At 58.1% G+C, this 23806-nt stretch overlaps 1 protein-coding gene across 1 annotated transcript in view; it reads left to right on the top strand.

The window, feature by feature from the left end:
• The window catches only part of CACNA1I (calcium voltage-gated channel subunit alpha1 I), a gene marked incomplete at both ends in the record, with an annotated part of 85108 nt that overhangs the window by 20493 nt on the left and 40809 nt on the right, over positions 1-23806 (top strand). The window contains 2 exons of the mRNA XM_079775494.1: positions 13640-13737; positions 22486-22645. Of these exons, the coding sequence (XP_079631620.1) occupies positions 13640-13737; positions 22486-22645 (258 nt within the window). The remainder of the gene's footprint in view (positions 1-13639; positions 13738-22485; positions 22646-23806) is intronic.

Below are 23806 nucleotides of genomic sequence, written 5' to 3'. Positions count from 1 at the left end.
CCCAGGACCTCCTGGTCTATGGGACGATGCTCAATCCACGGAGCCACACCAGCCGGGCAGGTGCTGTGGTTTTCGGAGAGCATCTCTGAGCCAGGCTCGGGGCTCAAGGACTTGCCCAGGGAAGTGGCCGGGAGCTGAAGGACAGGCAGGCGTCAGCCATGCCCAGCAAGGGGGGCATGTGGCAGAAGTGGCAAGGGGGAGGGGAAAAGGCTGCAGGCCTGTGTGGGTGTCATCGCATGTGAGAGCGTGTGTGTGCGCACATGCGTGTGCGTGATGCCGGTGAGAAGGGGCAGGGAGGGAGACAGGCATGTGGCTGAGAGGGAGTCGGTACCTCTCAGTCTGTGTGAAATTCCACAGGTGAGTTCTGAAGCGAAATGACGTGTCCACTGGTGTTCAGAGAAATGTCACCCCTCTTGGAAGCACCCTTCCTGAGAGCCGGGCTCGGTGCACAGCCACGTGGTCAGCAGCGATGCAGGCCTCGCTAGGACCCCCGCTGGCTTCACAGGGTTTCCTGGGAGCCACGCCCCCCCCTTGCCAAGTTCCTCGTCTCATCCCCATTCTGGTGTGGCCGAGGGCACCCTTATGTCGTTGTGTGTGTGTGTTTTTTTTCTCTTTATTTAAAGAAAGGCATTTGAGTAGTGCCATTTTTCAGTCTTGCCTCTCCAAACGCGTTCTCCTTTGACCTTGGTGAGTGAGGGTAGCTTTTGTCTGCGTGGCTCTCGAGTCAGACTTCTGTCCCTCAGAACCCGGCAGGCAGCGCCATTCACGCTCCACGGGGCGAGGGGCGCCCCGACGGGTCTGGCTCTTCTTTCTGGGCAGACGGCCGCTTCTTTCTTGCTGGAGGCTCGCAGGGTCTCTCCTCACCTTCGGAGTTCGGGTCTTGGTGTAAAAGGCTCCCTGTGGGACCTTGCAGAACTCCAGGGGAGGGGGAAAGCCTTTGATTTCTTCTTCGATTATGGTCCTCTCTCTTCTGGTCTCTCCTGAAATCCCCACGAAATGGGTGCTTCCCTCCTCCGTCTGTCCGCCACATCGGCCCCCCCTTCCCTTCACAGATTTCTTCTGTGCGAGGAGGGAATTCCTGGGCTCGATCTTCCCCGTCACTGACCATGTTCTTCCCCCCTCACCGCCCCGTCCACGGTTCGTCTCCTCTGCGTCTAGCTAATTCCCGAGACCGCTGCCCGTCTGCGCTTATTATTATTCAGGGCAGCTCGGGCCTCTTCTTGTTTTATGGATGCAACGTTCCCTCGAACCTCCTTGGAAATCCTTTCCTGGTCCCGAAAGTCAGGGCGGAATTTCCAAACAGTTTCAAGCAACGACCCTCACTCCAATCTCAGAAGGAAGATGCATTCGGGGCTCATTCAGCTCACGACTGGGGAGCCAGCAGGACGGGAATCAGCAGAGTTCGGAAGACAGACGGGCACCGGAGAGAGAAGGCGGGGATGGGCGCGCCAGCTCAGAATCAGAGCTGCTTGATAACCAAGTCCGGGTCATAAAACCGTAGCCTTTGGAGTTCTCTCTTCTGTTGGGAAGAAATCACCACTAAACATCCACACGTTAATATGTAAATCCACAGCCGCCAGACCTTTAATTAACAGTAAATGGGGAATCAAACGTATGCTCCCCGAACGGAATCCTCAGAGGAGTCTGTTAATGCTCCGAAACGCCGTTGCGTGCGAGAAATAGTGCCCTCCCTTTGCCTTATTTCCAAGGTTTAGGAGAATTTTTTTTAACTCCTGTTTCAAGGAAGCCATCTGTCTTGCTGGCTCCACGCACTGCCTCCCACTCCCGCTCTTTTGACTTCTCTATTGCTTAGTGACCCCGTGTCTGCTCACATTTATAAATGAAGACCCGGGCTGAGCAGGTGAGAGCCGGCCCGGCTTCAGCACTGTGGTGAGGTCCCTGTTTGATATCTTTTCTTGGTCCTCGGGTGGGGTCCCCAGCCCAGCACCCTCCTGGGGGTGAGGGAGAGCTGGGCGCATGTGGGGCTGCAGAGGGTCCTGCGCTTGGTTTAATGCGATGCTGCTATCATGTAAAGATTCGCTGTGTATTTTGAGCAAAGGAGGCCTGCATTTTTACTTAGCACCAGGCCCCACAAATTACGTGGGTGGTCCTGGCTGGGGGCAGGAAGAGCGAAGACCCACGTGTGGGATGCTGGGGATTCAAAGGATCCTAGCCCTGTCCTCAAGGTCCTCGCCGTCCTTTGTGCGTGGGTGAATGGGCGGGATGAGAAGCCAGCAACCTCGGGCTCCAGAGTCCAGCCCCCCCAGTTCTGCTCCCACTCAGGACCTGTCCCCGGAGCTGCCCGCCCATCCCCCGCGGTCCCAGCCAGGCTTGGCGCTATAAATGTTGTTTCCCCGAGTAACAGGCCTGACATCCAGAGGTTGTTTTCTTCCGTCCTGCTCCTCCCCATCCCCAAATTACTGGCTCCTTCTTCAAGCTGTGGAGGAGACAGAACGGGCACACGAGAAGGTCCCTTAGAGGTCAGGCCTCCATCTCCACATCCAGGTGGCCCTGCTTCCCTGCGGGAACTACCTCAACGCAGCCGCTTCCACCCTGGGACGGCGGGAGTGTTAGAAAGTGGTTTTTCACTGAGCTCAGCGTTGTCTTCCTGTAGCTCTCACCGACGGAACCATTCATTCGCGCGTTCAAGGCAAAACCAGCACTTGTTGACCTGGGCCTCGTGCTGGGCAGTGGGGACAAGACTGAGGCCGCTGTGGTCTCCTGGAGCTCACGGGTTAGAGAACGCATGGAGCCTGGCGGGTGCGGCTCAGTGGGCTGGGCACCTCCTGTGCACGGAAAGGCTGCCTGTTTCATCCAGGTCAGGGCACATATCAGGGTTGCTGGCTCGATCCCCCGGTAGGTGGCATGCAGGAGGCAGCTGATCGATGTCTGGCTATCACATCGATGTTTCTCTCTCTCTCTCCCTTCCTTTCTCTCTAAAAATCAATAAAAAAGCTTTTAAAAAAAGAAAACGGATGTAAAACAGATAATAACATTCTAAATAAATTCTAAGTTGGGATCAGTGCCGTCCCAGAGGAGTACAGAGGCTGTGAGGGCAGGGAGTAGGGGCCTGATTTGGGCAGGGGTGTCAGCACCTCCTCTCTCATGGAGGAAGGGAGGCCTGGGGGTGAGGAAGCGCTGAGCAGGCAGAGGGCGGGGCGGGGCCTCTCAGGCAGAGGGGACAACACGCAGAGGGCCAGAGGGACTGCTTGAGGAAGAGGAAGGAGAGCAGAGGCACAGGGTTGGAGCCCAGGGCTCCCAGGGGTAGGTGGGTGCTGAGGAATGAAGCCAGAGAGGGGGGCAGGGGCCTGATCCTACAGGGAGGCCTGGAGCCTGCGGGCAGGGGTGTCCCTGGCAGACCCATGACAGTCCTTCAGCATTCGGAAGGCGGCTCCCTTCCTCCCTGAGTCTCCCGTTCTCCACGTGAAATGTCCCCAGCACCTCCCCCCATTCGTCACAGGACAGGTGAGGAGGCCTCACCTGCCGGACTCACTTCAAGTGACCAAGGCAGTCTCGGTCCTGGTGGGGAGCAGGACCCCGGCCTCCCAGCGATGACACGGGAATGGCTGCCTTTGCCCCAGTGTCAGGTCCGATTGTGGGGACCTGTTGAGTGGCCCAGGTGGTGGTCAGTCTCCAAGCCAGGTCTCTCCCACCCTGGAACTAACTAAATACAGTTGATTGTCTAAAAAGCCAAATATCAGACTTAGCATTTATTGCTATTAAATTCATCTTACAATGATCACTAGGAGACCTGACTCATTACCTGTACTTCCTGTGCGCGGTCAGCCCAGGACAGCAGGCCCAGGGGCACCTCCCTGGAGACTGCCAGTGTGTGACAAAGCCCTGGAAATCACAGAATAACAGTTAATAGCTGAGCCCACCTCACGGTCTTCTTTAAGCTACACCTTTCTGTCTTTGTCCATTAGGAGGTCATGAAACATTCAATGACCATTTATAAATGTGAGCAGACACGGAGGCAGTGCGTGGAGACATTCTTGTTGAACTTGAGATATTCTTTACCCGCATATCTCCTTTGGTGCATCCTGTTGCCAATTCCACCTCCTCCCCTGACCGAAGCAGGAAATGGCCATTGCCAGCTGTGGGGAGGGGGCCTGGGCACCTTCATAGTAAAAACTTGCCCAAGAATTCCACTGCCGAGTCTCTAGGGTGAGCCAGGACTGGCGGGCCGGCTGCAGGGACCTCTCCAGAATGAGGCCGAGGTGGAGCCTGGCCAAGGGCACGGCTGGCTGGCACAGGCCCCACCTTAGATGAGTGAGGGACCAGGAGCTGCCCTGTGTGTGAGAGCCTTTTAGAGCTTCCGACTGTGACAGTGAAAGCATGGAGTGGATCAGCTGAGCGACACGTGTGAGCAGCCTGGGATAGGGCGACCCGCACCCCCAATCCTCAAACATGTGCACAGCCTTGCACCCCGACTCAGTGCTCCTCAAAATTCAAGGAACAACAGACATCCTGGGGCACATGCTAAAATACAGATTCCTGAGCCTCACCCAGGGATCCAGACCCAGCAGGCACGGCAGGACCTGGGGACCTGCATTGCAGCCACGTGCCCAGGTGCCCCTGCGCAGGCGCTGTAGCTCATCTGACCGTCCAGAGCCCCTCCCTGGGAGCGCGGCGGGTGGAGCTCACAAGCACCAGTTCTGGGAACGCCAGGGAGGAGAAGAGGCGTGTGGAAGGCTCCTTGCCTGATCTGCATCCAGGATCTAAATTAATTTTCCTGACGAGTACATGTACTTTGTGAATAGAACGGCGGGACTCCTCGTGAGAATTTCTATTACTAATAATATTAGCACAAATAGCAGTCATGTCAGTCACGCAGCACCGGGCCGGGGAGGGGGAGGGGGAGGCCGGGTCGGGTTTTGTCACACTCTGGAAACATCTCCTCCTGAGTGTGCAGGTTCCCACCCTGACTCTTCCAGGCCCTTGGGAAATAAAACGTCAATAAGCATTCCTCCCTGGCCCTGGACTAGAGCTTTCTAGTCTAGGCAGGCACGACCCCTCTGCGGTTGCTTGCTGCGAGTTCCTTTGGTCCAAAGTGCCCCATCAGTGGGACTTTAAAAAGCAAAGGGAATTGAATCCTCTTAGGCATCATTCAGGGGTGTGATAAAAGTAAGAGCATCTACTGATTGCCGAGTACTTACTGTGCACTGATGCTGTGCATTATCTGGCCTAATCTTTCAACTACCTCTGTGTGGGAGGGACTCTGGGAAGTTCCATTTCACAGAGGCACAGGGACACGGAGTGACTTGCTCAAGGCCACGGGCTGGTAAGGGGCACAGCAGGAGTTGAATGCAGAGAGCTTGGCTCCATGGGCTGGCATCGAGTCCTGGTTCTGTGTAACTCCCAGGGTGCATGTGTCAGGGATACATTTGGCTGCAAGTAACCATAACATCCAACCAACAGTGGCTCGAGCAAATTCTGGAGTGTTTTCTCTGATATAACATGAAGTTTTGAGGTCAGTGGTTACTGGTGATGGCTCTGGGATGTTCTTGTGATTTTTTTAGGTCTTTCTTCATGGTCACAAGGTGGCTGCTGAAGCCGTGGGCATCATGTCTGCATCGAAGGCAGGGAGACAGGGAGATAGGGACCTGCCAGCCACACCTGTCCGGTTGGATCAGGAAAATGACGTTTTCTTTCCTAGGTCTTTCCCCCATCCCAGCACACGTGGCCAGAACTGGTTCTTGTGGCCATCCTTAGCTGCAAGGGAAGCTAGGAAAAACCATTGAATTTGGCCAAATCAACCAAGAACTGTTCTCTGGGGCCAGGCAAGATTAGAAGAAGAGAATGCACATTGGGTGGGCAACTCTCAGAGTCTGCTACATTCCTCTCCCAGGGCCTTCGTTTCTTTGTCTGCTTTAGACCAAAGCTGTGGCCCTCCCCTGTCTCCAAGCTCTGGTCCGAACCTTCAGCGCTCTGACTAAGCAGGGTGTGTTGAAAAATCTCAAGTCAAATACCGACCGGTGCAAGCTCCACAGAGGGCTGTGTCTGCCAGCAGACCTGGCTGTGGTTATGGGCATCGGAGGGTCGTCCCTGGGGCTGTTTCCAGAAGCCGCTGTAGCCAGCCTCCCTCCGTGCATTACCCTGTGGGTCAGGGAACATTCTGTGTGTCAGCAGGTCCCGGCACCCTTCAGTTCATGACACTGACTTCACACACTTATTTATCCTGGGTTCTACAGGTTTGTCTGCCCCAGGGACCGGGTGCTCCGAGGGCAGGGCCGAGGCTGAGGCATCCTCCTGGAGTCCCCACAGCCTCCCCCTGGCCAGCCTGGAGAAGGAGGCTCCATGACATGTTTGTTTCCTATCTGTCGTGTCCAGGCATCGCAGAGCTGGGGGGAGGGTATCTGGGGCCACTGTGTTTGAGCTGAACTGACCATTGGGAAGGTTCCAGTGGGAACCTTGGTGCAGATGATTCTTCCTTTGCATATGGAGTTGAGTGGGAGAGAGAGTGGTGATCACTGCTCAGGTCCGTTTCTATGGGAACAGGATGCTAGATGCCTTGAGGGAGGGGGGTTAGTCACCAGACATTCTCAGGCCACAGGTTGACACGCCAGCCACCAGTCACTCACGAATCAGGCAGGGCTCTCTCGGTTATACGGGATGGGAGTCCGCCAAACCCAACGCCGAGGGGTCTCTGACTTCAGGGCCTGCTTGATCCAGGATCCTGAAATGCATCACCAGACAGTGTGTCCTCCCCTCCCACGACTGCTCATTCCTCCGCGCCGATCTCCATCTCTGGCAGCTTTTCTCCGTGGGAAGCGGTGGGCAGTCGTGGGGTTCACAGCCCACTCCCTCAGGTTCAACACAAAACCCTCTCTCCTTCCCCAGCCGCTCCCAGCGAGTGTGGAATTGACTCTGCTTGGCTTGGAGTGGCTGGTGTGGGTCATGTGCTCATCTCTGAGCCAATCACCGCAGCCTGGAGGCAGCACTTTGGTCAGACCTTGATCCCCCCCCACAACAGTGGGTCAGTGGGTCGGAGGTCAGGCGCATCCACTCCACGTGGCCTGGACTGGGGAGGGTCGTCTTGGCAAATCCAGGGCTCTTACCCTGAGAGCAGAGAAAGGACCCCCGGCAGGCAGAAACCACATCCTTTAACTGGTGTTTGCTAACGGGGCGGGCGCTCTTACGTCCTCTCCGTCCTGAGGATTTGGGGTGGGTAATCCCATTTTGTGGAGAGGAATTGGAGCCTCCGAGAGGTGAGCAGCCTGCCCCAGGTCACAGCGCCTGCAGGAGGCCGATCTCCGATGTGGGGTTTGACGAGTTCAGAGGCCAAAACATTCTCCTAGATCTGCCCTGGAGGACCTGGGCGGCCTCGCCAGCCCCGAGGGAGGAGGGTCCCCGGAGAGGGACATTTCCCCCAAGCTTTGGTAGATAGAGCTCAGACGCTCTCTACCTTGTGGTGGTGCCAAGACTCCTCCGACAAAATGAAGCTAAATGGTATGGGCGGTAGATAGGGGGTACACCAGTATTGGGGACATACTGGGGACATAGTCTAAAAAATCACAGCTTGTCATTTATCTGAAGTTCAAACCTAACTGATCAGCCATGTTTTATCTGGCAACTCTACCCAGAGGTACAGGCACGGGAGCATGGTCACCTGAGGGGAGCCTCGTGAGAGGGTCCAGGGTCTCCTGCTGCTGAGGTTCCCGCCAGCTCGGGTTTGTCTATGCAGCCCTTCCTTCCACTTTGTAACCCCTAATCCCCCCTTTACTCTGAACTTGACCTGAGTTGGTTTCAGCATCATTTTTTTTTAATCAGTCACTAACCCCTCTTCTCTGGTCTCGTAGGATTCGTGTGAGGATAGATGGGTGAAATGGATCCATAAATAAGTACTGGCCAAAGTTAATGTCATTGCCCTCTGATTTTCACTCTCCATTTTGTCCTCCCTCCACTGAACACCTGCTGAGTGCTAGGTACGGCGAGGGTGGCGTGGGCTGGTGGTCTAGTTACACGCCTGAGTCAGCACAGGGCTGCCTCCTGACAGACGATCCGCTCTTTCCAGCGTCTCAGCTTCCTTTCCCTGAGCTCCATCTTAAACTACATTTTAGGAAAGCCCCCGTGGGCCCCTTGGAAAGATTGAGGAAACACCCTATTTTTATCAGCAACACACAGAGATCATCTCCAGGGAGGGGTGTTTCCTGGAAAGACGTTAAATCTCAGTCATTGATGTTTCTTGTTAGCTCCAAGCATTTTCTTCCCCAACCCAGGCCTTCAAGTCATTTGTTTGACAAGCTGGTGTGCGGAGCCCTGGGCTGGGCACTGGGGACCCAGCGGGGACAGTGAGCTCAGGGCGGTGACAGAGCAGGCCTCAGAGCCAGGGGTGCCCCAATAGAGACACGGGGGGGGGGGGGGCGGGGGCACAGTCAGGAGAGCCCAGCTCTACCCGGGGTAGAGCTGGAAAGGAACACTTTCCAGATGGGTGGGATCTGGAAATATGGGAAGGGCACTCCAGGGAGAAGGCCTGGCAGATGCCAAGGTGTATAGGCTGGAAACAGCATGGCACACTCCGGGAGATGGAGATGTCTGGGTGTCCCTTGGATGCAGGGCGAGTGGTGGGCAGTGCTGGGGTTGTGCCAGGGAGCTCCCAGAGGCCTGCTGCCTGGCTCTGGCTCTCTCTGGCAGGAGGTGGGTCCAGGGAAGGGTTGAGGCAGGCATCCTGTGATTCGTGGGCAGGCGGGACCCAAGGCCGCAGACGAGGCTGTGACTTACACCAGCTGACACTGTTTGGCTCTGACTTGTGTCAGGCTCGGTTCTAAGCGCTGAATCCATGAAGGAACACGTTCGTCCTCCCCACACCCCCCATGAGGTCAGTTTGGTGACTTGCCCGAGGTCACGCGGTGCACTAGCAGCAGAGCTGGGATGGGAACCCAGGCTCTAACCACTGGGACACACTGCCCCATGCCGGCCCCATCCCGTGTGCTGCCATCTGTGCTGTGCTTACTGGCCATCTGGGGGGGTGCTCAGGAGCCAGAAGGCGGCCTGGCCTGATGGCTGATGAGGTGTGTGTTGGGGGGTGTCACACAGAGCCCCTGGATCTCCCACTCCCTGGCATGTGACCTGGGTGCTTTCTGAGCCTCGGCGTCCTCACCCGCAGTGGCTCCTGGTCCCACCTCGGGAAGCGGTGCACAGAGCGAGTGCTCAGAGACCTGGGAGTCAGCCAGGACTCCGGGTTGCTGTGACAGAAAGCCGGGGCACACGGGCCCCACGTCCCAGAGGGAATGGACTGGCTCACAGGACGGGAAGTACAGAGGGCGGATCCGGGATTCGGGTACAGCTGCAGGGAGTGGTCGGACCATATGGTCAGGATCCTGCCGCTCTGCCGCTCTGGCCTCGGCCTTCCTTTGTGTTGGCAAGATTCTCAGGCCACCGCAGAGGCAAGATGGCCATTAGCGCCTCCGGGTGTCCAGGCGGTGGCTTAGCCAGGGCGGGCACCTCTTCCCTGCAGTGCTGGCTCCAGGGCTGGGCCTACCTGGGGTCATATGCCCATCCCAAGTCAGTCCTGGTGGCCGGGGGATGGCGTCCCGGGTTGGCTCGCCGGGGTCTCTGGGCCTCTCCTGGGATCCAGGGGAACGGGGAGTGGGGGAAGGAGGCTCCTCAGCGGGACTAAGTGGGGCTCACTGTGCCCCAAGAGTGACTGTCCGCCCTGCAGCCCCACCCAGCCTGGCTGCACCGAGTCCCTCTCCCCAGATGACACCTGGGAACTGGTGGTGGTGGTGGTGGGGGAGCCACTCTCCCCCTGGGGCGATGTCAGGACAGAAGTGCTCACTTTACAGCAAAATTACTCACCTAATTAGGCGCTCGGAGCTGGCACGGTGGAGTGGGGGGGTTTGTTGATTTTTTTAGACTTTTAGCACTGAAGCCGTGTGATAATGAAACTGTGCAATTAGGAACTAATTTCTCACTCCTGCAAGTGATGCCTTCACGGGGGGCTGAGGGGAGCCAGCCCGGTGCTTCTTCACCCACAGCGGCCCCCTTCACCTGCTCCTGTTGGGGTTGGGCACTCCTACAGCTGTCATTCAGGGTGGGAGGAGGACGGCGGTAGAGGAGGGTAGGAGAGCACCTGTCACAGGTGTGGCTCACGCTCCTAGGTTCCCCGGGTGCCTACCGTATCAGCGGGGCTGGTGCGGGTGCCGTGTCTGAGGAGGACAGAGGGCGTGGCCAGGACTCGGCCAGTTTTTGGATAATCTGCAGCCCCTGCCCTCACGGGGACCACATGGTCTCTCGGGGGGCGGGGGAGGGGGTGTCACTGGGATGGCACCCTCATTGCCCTCAGCGGTCCCCTGCTGGTGAACAGCCCCTAACCGGCTCTCCCCCCTCCCCCTCCCTCACTGTGCTTCCTGGGATCCCCTCCCAGGGAAACTGCTGCTCCCAAGTCCTTGGCTCAGGGCTGCTTGGGGAACCCAGACTGGCCAGGGTGGAAGGAGCCGGAGCAGAGAGGGGCGAGTTCAGCCTGGGGTGCAGGGAGGGCGCACGCAGGGCTTCGTGGAGGAGGCGGTCTGGAAGGAAGGATGAGTGAGGAGAAAGGGCATTGTGCAGAGGACGGGGAGAGAAGGGTGTGTCTGGGAGCTCCTGGGCCTGGCATGGTGCCTGGGGTGCCTGGGGTAGGAGCAGGGTTGGGGAAGGGGGCTGAGGCAGACTAGAGGGCCTTGAAGGCCGAGGCCAGGGGCTGGGTCTTTGATCTGAGAGCAGTGGGGAGACATTGAAGGTTTAACTTGGGGAGTGACACAGCCAGATTTTAGTTTTAGGAGGTTTTCTCCTGCGGAAGGCGGGCTGTTGGGGAGGAGGCAGGAGGCTAGCCGGGAGGCTGCTGCGGCCGGCAGGAGAGGGAGGGCTGCCGGACTCGGGCAGGGGTGGTGGAGCTGTGGGCAGACTGTCCCACGTTGGTGCATGGAGTCTCATCAGGACACTGTGCTTCCCAGGGCAGAGAGTAAAACCCACAGGCCTCGCCTCCCAGCGGCATGTTCCCCCCCTCCCTCCCCACCCTGTCCAGTGTATCCTCTTCCTCTCAGAGAAGAATGGAATTTCTGGAGTTTTCATTGTGCACCTACTATGTGCCCTTTATCACTGAATGCGTTTACACCTAGACTCATTTCCCCAGGAAGGAGAGGCAGCTGCAGCAAACACCCCCATAAGGTTCATGGAAGAGGAAGGAGAGAATTAGGACCTGGGAGGCATGTTTAGGCTAATGGATTCCCTGGATGAATCCATAAGATCTTTCATGCTGCTCAGAACTCAGTAACTCATCACATGTCCCTTTTTGACTTGACAGCCAGGAAGCTCAAACAGAGCTAAGATCTTGACACTAAATTCTCCAAGAAATTTTTCTGGGGAGCTTTTCAGTGGGGACCTTGAGGGCTGCAATGGATGAGGTCTTGGGGCTTTTGCAGAAGGTGTGTTCCCACATTGAAGATCTGGGGCATCAGGTCGGGGTGAAGAGGGGGGCGGCTTCTTGAGTGGCCATGGACCTGGGCTCTGTGAGGAGGGACGGGGAGTCAGACCGGGCAGCGTTGTCCTGAGGGCTCCCACAGCCGTGCCCTGGTGGCTGTGGCCGTGGCCCGCCCTGGTCCAGGGGAGCATGGAGAGGGTGGAGGTGGGATCCAGGCAGTGTGGGAGCTCACACAGGTGCACGCGGGGTGAGGATGCGAGCAGGGCTTGGCAGGCAGCAGGCCTTCCAAAGCCATTTGCTTTTTCTGGCTCACCATCCTCGGTGAGGCAGCTATTCATTTCCACTGTGAGACTTCACGGGGATGGGAACCGATCCTGGTCTGGCACCTGCTGGACCTCAGCAGGTGAGCTCTGGGGCTTCTGGGACATAGAGCCAGGTGGGCTCAACCTGGCAGGGGCTGGGAACCCCCACCTCCAGCACACCCAGTGAGGCATCACAGCCTGCCCCCCCCCCCACCCTGCGCCCCCCTTCGCTCTCCCAGGGCCTGGGGCTGCCCCCTTGGCAGGAGGGAGAGAGCCTGGGCAGGAGGCAGAGAGCTGCATTCCTGGGGGGGGGGGCGGGGGAGGGGCTGGCAGGAGCTGAGCCTGCGATGGGGTGATGGGGTGGCTCTCCTAAGCCTGTGTGTGTGTGTGTGTGTGTGTGTGTGTGTGTGTGTGTGTGTCAGAGCGCCTGTTTGTGTGCCCATGTGTGCCACCCCGCAGCGCCTCCATCACACATCTCTCCTCGCTGCCTGGAGAGCTCTTTCTACAAAATATGAAAACGACAGTTTGCCTCACCCACGCGCGGAATCCTCATACAGCTCCGCGCTCCCCATGCCCCCTCTCAGATCATCCTCTGCCCTCATTCCCTGCCCCTTCCCCCCACCCCTCCCCCTCTCTGCAGGGCTGCTGCCCCGGCACCCCTCCCTCCCTGCCTCCCTTCTGCTCCGATCCCTCAGGTCCCTGTCTCCAGTTCTAGGCCGCTGGCACCTTGTTTCGGTCACGCCCCCTCATCTGAATTGGGGCTCTGAAAGGAGTGTGTGTGGATGAGGGTGTGTAAGGGGTGAGTGTGTGTGCACAGATGGTTGTGTGCAGGTGTGTGATTGTGTGTGTGTGTAAGGGGGAGGCAGAGGGAGGGAGGGAGGGGGAGAGAGAGAGAGAGAGAGAGAGAGAGAGAGAGAGAGAGCAGAGCCAGAGCCTGTGCCCTAGAAAGCTGGGGGATGGATGAGGCATTTCAGGCAAAGGAAGCTTTCACTCAATTACTCTTCAAGCAGCGGGAGGGGGTGGCGGCTTTACAACAATCGGACAGGTTTGCATGGTGCGTGGAAAAAGCCTTCATTTCCCGCTGATGACGGTGGTGACAGGTGGAGCCGGCAGCCGTGCTGGAGCCCTGGGTGGGGGCGGGGGTTTGGGGGAAAGGCTTTGGCGAGTGGGGCCTCAGGGTCAGGCTGGGGTGCAGGCGCTGGGTCAGTGGGGGTGGGGGCAGGTAGGATCTGGTGGAAGGGCAGGGAACCACAGAGGGGACCGAGTTCTGCGGCCACGGAGCTGCAGGGGGAGGGCCGGCCTGTCTGTGAGGCCCAGAGGAAGAAATCCAGGGCCGTGGGGAGGGCTCCGGTTTGAGTCCCTCCCCTGTCGAGTGGGAGCTGCTGAGGGCAGGGCCGGGTCTGAGTCATTCTGGGGCTCACGTCCCCCTGCACTGGCCTGGCTCCGTGTGGATGTCAGGGCAGCTGCACGGAGCCTAAGTGTAAAGAAGGTGTCGGTGGACAGAGATGAGGACCGACGTCCAGCTGCCATCGGCCAGCCCAGGGACCCCTGCACCCGGTCCGCCCTCTGAGGACTGCGCTGACCCTCCCTGCGCCAGAGGCTGCTCAGGAAGTGGGGGCGGGAGCCACCGGCCCACTGCCGGCCCCAGTGGGGACCCAGGTCTCGGCCCCTCCATCCCTCTGTCCCCAACAACTCCTGACCCTCAGGGCAGCCTGGAGGGTGGTGTCACCAGCCCCCCATCCCCTCAGAGGAGGGGAGAGCTCGGGGCCACACAGTGGACTGGGCACAGCCTGGATCCTGGCCTCCTCTTCCTACTCACCCTTCCCAGGCAGGCGTGGGCACACATGGGTGGGTGTGGGTGGCCAGGGGCCTCTGGTCTGGCCCGTGGCCCCGCCTGGCCCCCCTGCACCATCCTCACCTTCCCCTCTCTCCACAGGATGGTGGAGTACTCGCTGGACCTTCAGAACATCAACCTGTCGGCCATCCGCACCGTGCGTGTCCTGAGGCCCCTCAAAGCCATCAACCGTGTGCCCAGTGAGTTGGCGCCCCCCCCACCCCTGGCCCATAGAGACCCCATTCACCCTTTCAGTGCCAGGCTTGTGCTGGGCAGGGGACCCCTCAGTGACCGGACAGATGTCGGTCCTGCTCCCACAGGGCTCATGGGCCAGGATTGGGCCTGAAGATGCTGGAGGGTGGCCCCGGTGCCTGAGCCCAAAACAACTTGGATTGCTGTGCGCTGGGGAGTCTGGCTTTCAGGAACAAGGTTCCTCGGGGGAGCTGGCGGCCACAGCGGGCCAGGTGTGGAAAGAGCTGCGTAGTGTGAGGGAGGACCTTCTGCAGCTTTTCACCAAGGAGGGGTCCCCAGGCTCCCTCGCTTGTGCTAAGTGACTTCGAACTTAAGCTTCATTACCACCCACATGTGAAGGGTGTGCACATGTGGGTGGGTGTGTGCACACGTGAGAGGTGTGTGCACATGTGAGAGTGTGTTTGCACATGTGGGTGCGTGTATAGATGTGAGGCTGTGCACACATGTGGGCGTGCATGCACATATGAAGGGTGTGTGCACATGTGAGGGGTGTGCACATGTGAATGGGTGTGCACACACATGTAAAGGTATGTGTGCACATGTGAGGGGTATATACAGGTAAAGGTGTGTGCACATGTGGGTGTGCACACACATGTAAAGGTATGTGTGCACATGTGAGGGTATATAGAGGTAAAGGTGTGTGCATGTGTGTGGGGTGTGCAAATGTGAGTGTGCACATGTGAGGGATGTGCACATAGGGGTGTGTGCACATGTGACACGAACACACATGGGGCACGTGTGTCCCCCTCCCTCCCTCTCCCTCTGTGTGGGAGCTCATTAGATGGCTCCTGGCTGTGGAGGTCACTTTCTTTTTTTAAAATATATTTTTATTGATTTCAGAGCAGAAGGGAGAGGGAGAGAGAGATAGAAACATCAATGATGAGAGAGAATCATTGATTGGCTGCCTCCTGCACGCCCCTACTGAGGATCAAGCCTGCAACCTGGTCATGTGCCCTTGGCCGGAATCAAACCTGGGACCCTTCAGTCTGCAGGCCGACGCTCTATCCACTGAGCCACACCAGCTCAGGTGGGAGGTCACTTTCCAGTCCCTCCCGCCAGCCTGCCTGGTTCTCCCGAGAAGGGCAGAGTGGGTGGGCTCCTTCCTGGAGGCTCCTGTTTTGGAGGCTGCAGGGACCAGGCGGGCAGAGGGCTCGGGTCCTTCCTCAGGGGCCTCCCTCTGCTAACAGGGGCCCTGGAGGCTCCGGGTGGAGAGATGGAGTGCCTGTGTCCGCCCTGAGCCGGCTCCGCCTCAGCCGATTCACAAATGGGTCTTCTCTCAGAACTGGCGTGGGGCGTGCTGGGAGCCCACACACTCTGGGACCCACAGTATAACCAATGCACTCCCTCCCCCGACCTAGAAACTTCCCCTGGCTCCCCTGGAGAGGGGACTTGAGGTAAAGTCATATTCTTGAGTAACTTAATTGACAGGAGCCTCAGGCGGTTGGAGCAGGTCCACCGATCCAGCTCCCCCGTGCAGGAGGGGCAGCTGTGTACCCGGCGCCACGCCCTCTGCAGAGTCACCAGGGAATGTGTGACGGGGACACAGGCTCCCTCAAGTGCTTCCTAGAGAGGCCTGATGATGGGTTGCCTCCTCTAGGGCGACTTTCACCCCAGACTCATCTTCTCGACAGCAGCCCGTAGCTTTCATGTTCGCCACTAGATGGCAGGCCGGAGAGCTGGGAAAGGGCAAAGTCAAATGATAGGTTATGAGTTACAAAGCTGTGGGGAGCGGGGAGGCTGCCTGCCGTTTAAAAAGTGGTTTAAGAACAAGACCCACAGGAAGACTCAGTGGGGCTGTCAGGAATGCAAGGTGTGGTTTTCAGCTCTGCCAGGAGCGTGCTGCGTGGCCTGGGACGTCCCCGAGTGTCCCTGGGCCTCGGTTTCCCCCCTTGCACAAAGCAGGGGGAAGGGTTCGATTAGATGCGTGGTTTTAAACGTTGTCCAGGAGGGGTCGGGGACCAGGAAGTCATGGTGCTCTCTGCAAAGTGTGTCCCTCCACCCCACCCGTGCAGGTCTCTGTCCCGGCCACTCACCCACTGATGGGTGAAGGAAAGGAGACGGGACGAGAAAAGGGAACACTAGACTTTGAGTCAAGAGGCTGGGTTCTGGTTCTTTGCTGTGTGACCTTTCATAAGTCACTAGCCCTTTCTGGGCCTTGGCACGATGGGGCTGGATTATCTCTAAAAGTGCCCCCTTTGCCCGGCCGGCGTAGCTCAGTGGTTGAGCTTTGACCTATGAACCAGGAGGTCACGGTTTGATTCCTGGTCAGGGCACATGCCCCAGTTGTGGGCTCAGTCCCCAGTGTGGGGTGTGCAGCAGGCAGCTGATCTATGATTCTCTCTCATCTTTGATGTTTCTATCTTTCCCTCTCCCTTCCTCTCTGAAATAAAAAAATATATATTAAAAAAAAATAAAAAATAAAAGTGCCCCCTTCTGGCACCCGGTGACTCCTGCCTTGCCTGGCCTACACACCCCGTAAGCGTGTGCAGTGCCTCCCAAAGCTACTGGCCAAGCCATTGAAAAATGAAAGTTTTTTTTCCTCCAGTGAGAAAGTAGGGCAGTCACTACGAAGGCCTGAGCCTGCTGAGTCTGAGCTGCTGGCCCGCATGTACACCTGGCCCCTGCACACCCCGGCCCAGGCTGTGGTGGTGGTGGTGGTGGTGGGGGTACAGAGGTCTGGGGAGCTCAGGGGCAGCTGGGGGGGATGCTGAGCTTGCTTGGGTCACTGCCCACACAGGGTCCCCATCCAGCCACAATCCCTGGATCAGCAACAACTCATCTCCATGCCGAGGCCTCTGGGCTGGGCCTGGGGTGGGCTGTGCCGAGGTGGAGAGCGAGCTCCCAGGGCAGGCCCATGGGCAGGGCAGCAGAGCTGACGAGCCGGGGGGCGGGAGTGGGGTGGGGGAAGGCCGCTGTCCGGCCCCAGCTGCAGGCCCAGGAGCTGGAGGTTTGCTCTGCACTGACAGTCCCTCCACTGGCTGCAAGCAAGCCGCGCTCCTCTCTGGGCCTCCATGTCCTACGATAAAATGGGGTGGTAATACCAGTTTCCATGTGGGTTTGAAAGGGTGCAAGGCCCTAATGTGGGTAAAGAGCTTAGCGGAGCCTTGCATGCAGTGAGTGGTTCATCAGTGCTGTTGTTACGAAGAGGTGCTGGGAGCATTGAGCGGGGAGGGCGGCGGACGGACTCGGAACGTCTTTGTGGAACTGGGTTCTGGAGGACGCTCCCCAGGCGCACAGAGGGTGGAGGCTGCTCCTGGCAGACAACCCCACAGCAAAGGCAGAGGAGGAGCGGCCTGGGAGAGTGTGGCCCTGACAGAGGGACTGCAGGCGGGCAGAGCGGGAGTGACTTTCTGAATCTTCCAGAAAAGTACTGCTAACGATAAGTGGCTAAAATGTATCGGGTGCTTACAAGAAACGGCCGCGGTGCTTCACGTGGGTGAGGTTATTTCATCGTCACGACAGCCTAGGACATTGGCCCCTTTACAGATGGGGAGACGGAGGCCCCACAGCTGGCCAGGAGCAGAGCTAGGCCTGGAACCCGTGCTCGCACAACCCCGAGCGTGTTGCTCCTCTTCATGACCCCCTTTCTCTCCTTTTAGCATGTAGGCCCCCGCCCTTCTCCGCAGGCAGACGTGTGAGCAGGAGCTGTGGGCCAGCGGGACACGTGTTCTAAGGGAGGCAGCGGGGGCGCAGGGGGAGGGCCCACGTACTGTGGGTGGGGTAGGGCGTTTGAAGAATGAGTAGATCTTGTGCCACAGTGGCTGTGGGGACCTTCAGAGGGACAGGGGCCAGACCCACACCCTAGGGCCTGAGCGTGATGACCTTGGGGAGGAACCCAAGGCCTCTCCTGGGATGAGGGTGCAAGGGTGAAGTGTGGGCTCTGAGGCCCCCCATCAGCTCATCGTCGCCCCCAGCTGGGCCGGGACAGCAGCTGTGTCCTCAGGCTGGGTTGTATGCTGCCTGGCCTGACCTCCTGGGCACCCACCATTGGTTGGCGTTGGCAGCGGCAGGAGCAGCATGCGGCCTTTCCTGGTCACTCAGCACCCTCCACTCACCTGGCTACACCAGAGAGGGAGAGGGGAGCCCCGTGGCCAGGCTGTAGCCTTGGCTGCCTTGCCCTCGGCCTGACTGCCCCCCTCTTGGTTGCGGGCTGTGCCCCCGGCAGAGGCGGTTGCGAGTCCAGCTGTTTCTGCTGCGTGGGCCTGGCAGAGGGGCCGTGCCGATCTGCGGAGAGCACCGGGACCTCCGGGGGCGGTGCCAGCCAGGAAGCACACCCGCCACCTCCTCCCAGGTCCCCGTCTGCCACCAAGGGGTCCCCCTGCCTGGCGGCTGCCCAGCTTCGCTTAGAACAGAGGGGCCTGTCTAGGGGTCCCGGGTGGAAAGGGGTGAAGTGGTTGAGTGGCTCTGGCAGTTTGCCCATCTGTCATCCGAATCCTCCTAGCTCCTGACTTTAAATGCCATCCAGCCCGGCTGGTGTGGCTCAGCGGTTGAGTGTCAACCTAGGAACGAGGAGGTCACGGTTCAATTCCCGGTCAGGGCACATGCCCAGGTTGCGGGCTCGATCCCCAGCGTGAGGCATGCAGGAGGTAGCTGATCAATGATTCTTTCTCACCACTGATGTTTCTATTCCTTTCTCCCTCTCCCTTCCTCTCTGAAATCAATAAAAAGTATTTAAAAGTAAAATAAGTGCCATCCAGAGACAGTCTCTGCCCTGGTGCCACCCATATGACACTCCATGCTCTCTCCCTTCTTGGCTGGAGGAGGCAGAGCCCTCAACCACACTCATGGGGTTGCCTGCAGACTGCCCCCCATCAAGGCCCACCTGGCTCCCACGCTAGGCTAAAGGCCAGAAAAGTCACTAGGAGAGCAGAAACAAGTAAGCTCCAGGAGGGCTTCATGGCTAACTGGGGGTGGGAATCACAGAAGACTGCCTGGAGGAGGAGGACTTGGCTAGGGGACGATGTGGAGGGAGATGAGTGGTCTGAAGCAGATGGTGGCAGGTCTTGAAGGCAGCCTCTGTGTTTCTGTCTCTGTGTCTCTTTTTCTCTATCTCTGTTCTGTCTCCATGTTTCTCTGTCTCTGTCTTTTGTTTCTCCTCTCTCTGCCTCCATCTCCTGTGCCCAGTGCCTGGGCTAATTCCTTGACTGTGGGCATAAAGGAGGATTAGCCAGCGTCTCACGGGTCCTCCTGGAGTTCCTAATTCCATGGCTTGCTGTCCCTCACACGGAAATGATGGATTCGTTCTTGGTCCCTAATTAGCTAATTATGCCTTGGCTCCATGGCCCTGGGACTCCCTGGGCCCCAGGGAGGACAGTGAGCTGGGGCCCGGCTCAGTCGAGGGAGGAGGGAGAGAGGAGGGATCCGGTTGCCATTCAGGGAAGTCAGCCGGGCAGGTTTTCAGGAGCCTTTCAGAATTTTAATATCCTGGAGAACAAGGGAAATGTAATTAATTGAGCAAAAAGGCCGGGCCCGGGGGAGCGGCCAGGCAGGGATTGTCCTGAGCTGCTTCCCAGAGGCTTTGCTGATCCGGCCCCTTCTCGCAGCCGCTGCCCGGCCCTCTGCGCTCGCCTCCGGCCTCGTCCTCGTCCTGGCCTCCGGGCTTGCCCCTTGTTTAACCCCAGAGCCCATCCGGAGCTCGGCCTGCTTAGGAATCTGCCGACTGGCCTCCCCCACCAGTCACCTGGCGCAGAGCCCCATGCTCCTGAGACCCCCCAGGCACAACCTGTGTGCTCTGAACGGTCACACCTCTGTGCCTTTGCCACAAGCTCCCGCCAGGTGGAGGGCCCAGCGCATGTCTGCCCCTCCTGGAATGCGCCCAGAGCTGGGCATGGTCCTTCCCCCCCAACACTGTGGTCCCCTGTCCCCCTGCTGCTAGACGGCAAGTTCTGAGGGGTGACATGGGACTTGTTCATCCTTGGACCCGCATGTGGCCAGCGCGGCACCTGGCACGCAGCGATATTGGTGTTTGCTGGATGAATGAATGGCGGGACACCAGGAAGCCTGTGATGGCTCACGTGACATTCAGATGGGTTGTAGGGCGCTTGTTCTATTTTGATGCTTCCCTCCTCCCAGCACCCCCGGGCTGCCCTTTGCGGGGGTGGATGCAGGGAGTTGGGGTATTTGAGCCCCCACTGCCTTTCCCGAGAGGAGGCTGACGGAATTTTGTGGGGAGGGAGCATGGGGCTAGGTGTTAATTATTGATTGGAAACCACTCCACGTAGAGCTCATGATGCAAATCCCAAGTAATTACCGTTGTTAATAACCACCTCAGCATCACCCCTGGAATACATAAACCTCCGGGCGGGGCCACTGTTCTCCTTATCACCCTCTCTCCCTCCTTTCCTCTCCAATCTCCCACTCTCCCCGTGACTTCCACTTCACGCATTCACAAGCAGTCATTCCACAGATGTTGGCTGAGCCTCTGTTCTGGGCCTGGACCTGCTGGGTTCTGGGAGCACCGAGGTGACTCAGACACAGCCCTGCCCCCAGGAGCTGACAGCCCGGTGGGAGGGCTGGGAAGGTCCCTAGGGCTAAAAGAAGGCCGGGTGTTGCTGGGACTTCCTGGCTGGGCGGTATGTACCCTGCACACTGTACGTGGCAGCCCCGGCCAGGTCAGAGGTGCTGGGGCTGCCCCGAGCAGGAGGGAGAGGGGGGAACTCGACTTGGGATGGAATGGGAAATGCTGTGGGAAGGCTTCTCAGAGAGAAAGGAGAGCTTCAGCTGGGCCGTGGTGGCCAAACAGGGGCTTTCCAGGCAAAGGAGAGACGGAAGAAAGAGAGAGAAAACATGAGTGAAAGCATGGAGGTGTGAAATCCCATGGTATGTTTAGGGAACTTCAAATAATTTGGTATTGCATAGGGTGCAGATTGGTGAGAGAGAGGGAGAGAGAGAGAGAGAGAGAGAGAGAGAGAGAGAGAGAGAGAGAGATGAATCTAGAGAGGTAGGCAGTTTTGGATCTCACAGGATCCACTTCTGACTCTCTTTGAGGCCACAGACACTTGTGTGTGAACCTTCTCCCGGAAAAATTCCTGGCATCGTACCTTCACCTTTTACAGCGATTTCATAAGATCCATGAGCCACCCTCCAGGGACCTCCCCCACAGCTTCCATGGGTGATGGGGGCCTGGGATTTCCATGCCTGGTGGTGACAGGTCCAGATTTGTGGTCTAGAGAGTGGCTGTTGTCAGGAACCGCCCCCTCTCTGCCACGGGCTCTGTTCTCCTTGGGCTGGCTTCCACCCCGGCGGGCACTGCCCTCGGGAGGCTAGATGGCCTTGGCAGTTCAAGGCCCCACTCCTCCTCTGCAGAAAGAGAGCATTTCCCCCTGGAGTTCCAGCAGAAGGCTCAGGGCTGACTCTCATTGGTTCTGGCTGGGGTCACATGCCCATCCTGGACCAACCCCTGGGGTGGGGGAACAGAAGATGCTGATTGGCCAGGCCCAGGCCATGTGATCTCTCTAGGGAGAGCAGGTCAGTTTCACAGGTAGGGGGTGTCTGCGGGTGGGGGAGATGAGCCTGTGGAGAGAGAAAAGGCATGGAGGGTATGGATGGGTCAGCCCAGGAAGGAGGGGGCAGAAGGGAAGAATGGGGAGACAGATGTGAGAAGTAAGTGTGTGGGGTGGGGCTGGAAGCTGCTGTGTTCTCCATTTTCACTGGGGGGGGGGGGGCGCGGGTGTGGGAGCCCCAGGGTTTGCTGAAAGTTGGGTGGGGCCCTTGAGCAGGAGACCTTTGCAGGGTGGTGGCTGTCTTCTTGGGCCCCTTTGCTGAGAGTCCTTATCCTCCTTGAGGGAACGGGATTGGTTCAAGGCCCCACAGCCCAGCAGGGCAGGATTTGAACCAGGCTCTCTCTAAATCACAGGCTTTCTCTCCCACCTCTTGGGTTTCAGGACGTCAGCCCCTCCAGGATGTGACTGACTGCCTCCCCCACGCCTGCCTGACACCCGCCTCAGGTCACCTGGTCGCCCTCCCTGGGGACTCCTGTCTCCATTCCCATTTCCCCGTTTTCTCCTCCTTTTGCTGCTGGCTTGGCTGGCTCGTTGCAGCTATTTCTCAGGACATCAGGCCCGATCTGAGTCCCTCGCTGGCCATGTCTCTTCTGGAGGTGGTTCTGCCTGGTCCCATCATGCAGTGGGCTGGGCCAGCAGGGTGGTTCTGGCTGGTCCTGGTGTGTCCTGGCCTGCGCAGGGGACCGCTGACTGCCCTGGAGATGAAGGGCATTCAGGCCACACTCATTGGGCACCTGCTGTGCCCGTCCTGGGAGGGTCCTGGGCATAGTGAGATGAGCCAGCCCTGGTCCCAGGCCCTGGGTACCGGAAGGAGTGCTAGGCTTGGAATCTCTAGGTGCCTCTTCTATAAAATAGGGGTAAATTACCAACCTCCCAGGGTTGCCGTGAAGCCTGAAGGAGGCCATATTTGTGCACTACCCAGAAGAGTGCTTGGCACATAGAAGGCGCTCCATAAATGCCTACTTGTTCACCCACAATCTAGAGGACGTGCGGTGGGGCCCAGAGCCGTTTCCACGGCCCCCGGGCGGAGGGGCAGATACCAAGGAGAAGGTCTGGGCCGTGTGGCTCCACCCCTCCTCCCACTGCCCCTCGGTCTGTTCCTCGCACCCTGCTCTCCCGGCTCCTCCTCGGCCCCCCCCGCCCCCCCCCCCCGCCCCCGCTCCCTGTCTGACCGCCCTCCGCCCTCCCCTGCAGGCATGCGCATCCTGGTGAACCTGCTGCTGGACACGCTGCCCATGCTGGGGAACGTGCTGCTGCTCTGCTTCTTCGTCTTCTTCATCTTCGGCATCATCGGCGTGCAGCTCTGGGCGGGCCTGCTGCGCAACCGCTGCTTCCTGGAGGAGAACTTCACCATGTGAGTGAGGGCCCGCCCCGGGGCTCCCGGCAGCTTTACCGGGGCGCCCGCCGTGCTGAGTGTTTCAGGGCCAGGAAGGTCTCCCCACTGAGCACCCGTTCCCAATCCTCATTCCCAGGGGTGCAGAGAGGTCCACGGATGTGCCAAGGTGAGTTGGTGGTGGGCTTCCTCTGAATGGCCAAAATGAGCAGCGAAGGCCTCTGAGCTCTCAAAGCTGGTATCACCAAGTCCCGTCTAAACTAGGCCCGAGAAGCTCATTCAGCTCCTGGTGACTTACTCCATACACAGTTTTCACTTGGTCACTGGGCATCAGGGCCAACAGAGGGGAAGCAGCAAACTGTAGGTGACCCTTGAACAGCACGTGTTTGAACTGCACGGGCCCACTTACACACAGGGGGTTTTTGAGAAATAGATTGGAAATTCTTTGGAGATTTGTGACAATTTGAAAAATCTTGCAGATGAAGCTTAAGATTTTCTTTTATTTGAAAAAGAAATTTTCAAATTTATTTTAGAGAGAGAGGAAGGGAGAGGGAGAGAGAGAGAAACGTCAATGTGTGAGAGAAACATTGATCGGTTGCCTCCCGCATAGGCCCCGACCTGGGATCGAGCCCACAACTGCTGGGGTATGTGCCCTGGCTGGGAATCAAGCCCATGTACCTGTGGTAAACGAGGTGACACTCCAACCAACGGAGCCACACCAGCCAGGGCAGGATTTTCTTAGTAACATTTTTTTTTTCCTCCAGCTTGCTTTATTGTGTTTATGGTGTGAGGTAGGGATCTATCTTTATTAATTTCCAAATGGATAGCAATTGTCCCAACACCATTTATTGTTTTGTCCTTCCATTTCCCATGGATCTGAAAAGGCATCTCTGTAACATACTAAGTTGTCTTTTAAACATGGGCTTTCCCCTGTGCCCTGTGAAGTTCCATGGTTCTTTCTGTTCTGGTTACAATATCACTGCATGCATAGTTTGTATATTGCTGTCTTGCAGGGCTGCACTCCACTCACATTTTTTGTTTTAAAAAATTGTTCTGACTGTTCTCATCCAGTTAAATCCTAGAACTATCTGGCCAGGTTCCACAGACAAAATCCTGTTGAGATTTTGATTGGAATTCTGATGAACCACAGATGAACCCAGCAGGAGGCAGGGCAGGGGTGTT

This window comes from Cnephaeus nilssonii (assembly GCF_951640355.1).
Source record: "Cnephaeus nilssonii genome assembly, chromosome: 6".
Taxonomy (NCBI): Eukaryota; Metazoa; Chordata; class Mammalia; order Chiroptera; family Vespertilionidae; genus Cnephaeus; species Cnephaeus nilssonii.
Note: the sequence above shows the minus strand (reverse complement) of the source record. Positions and strands in the feature narration are given on the sequence as shown.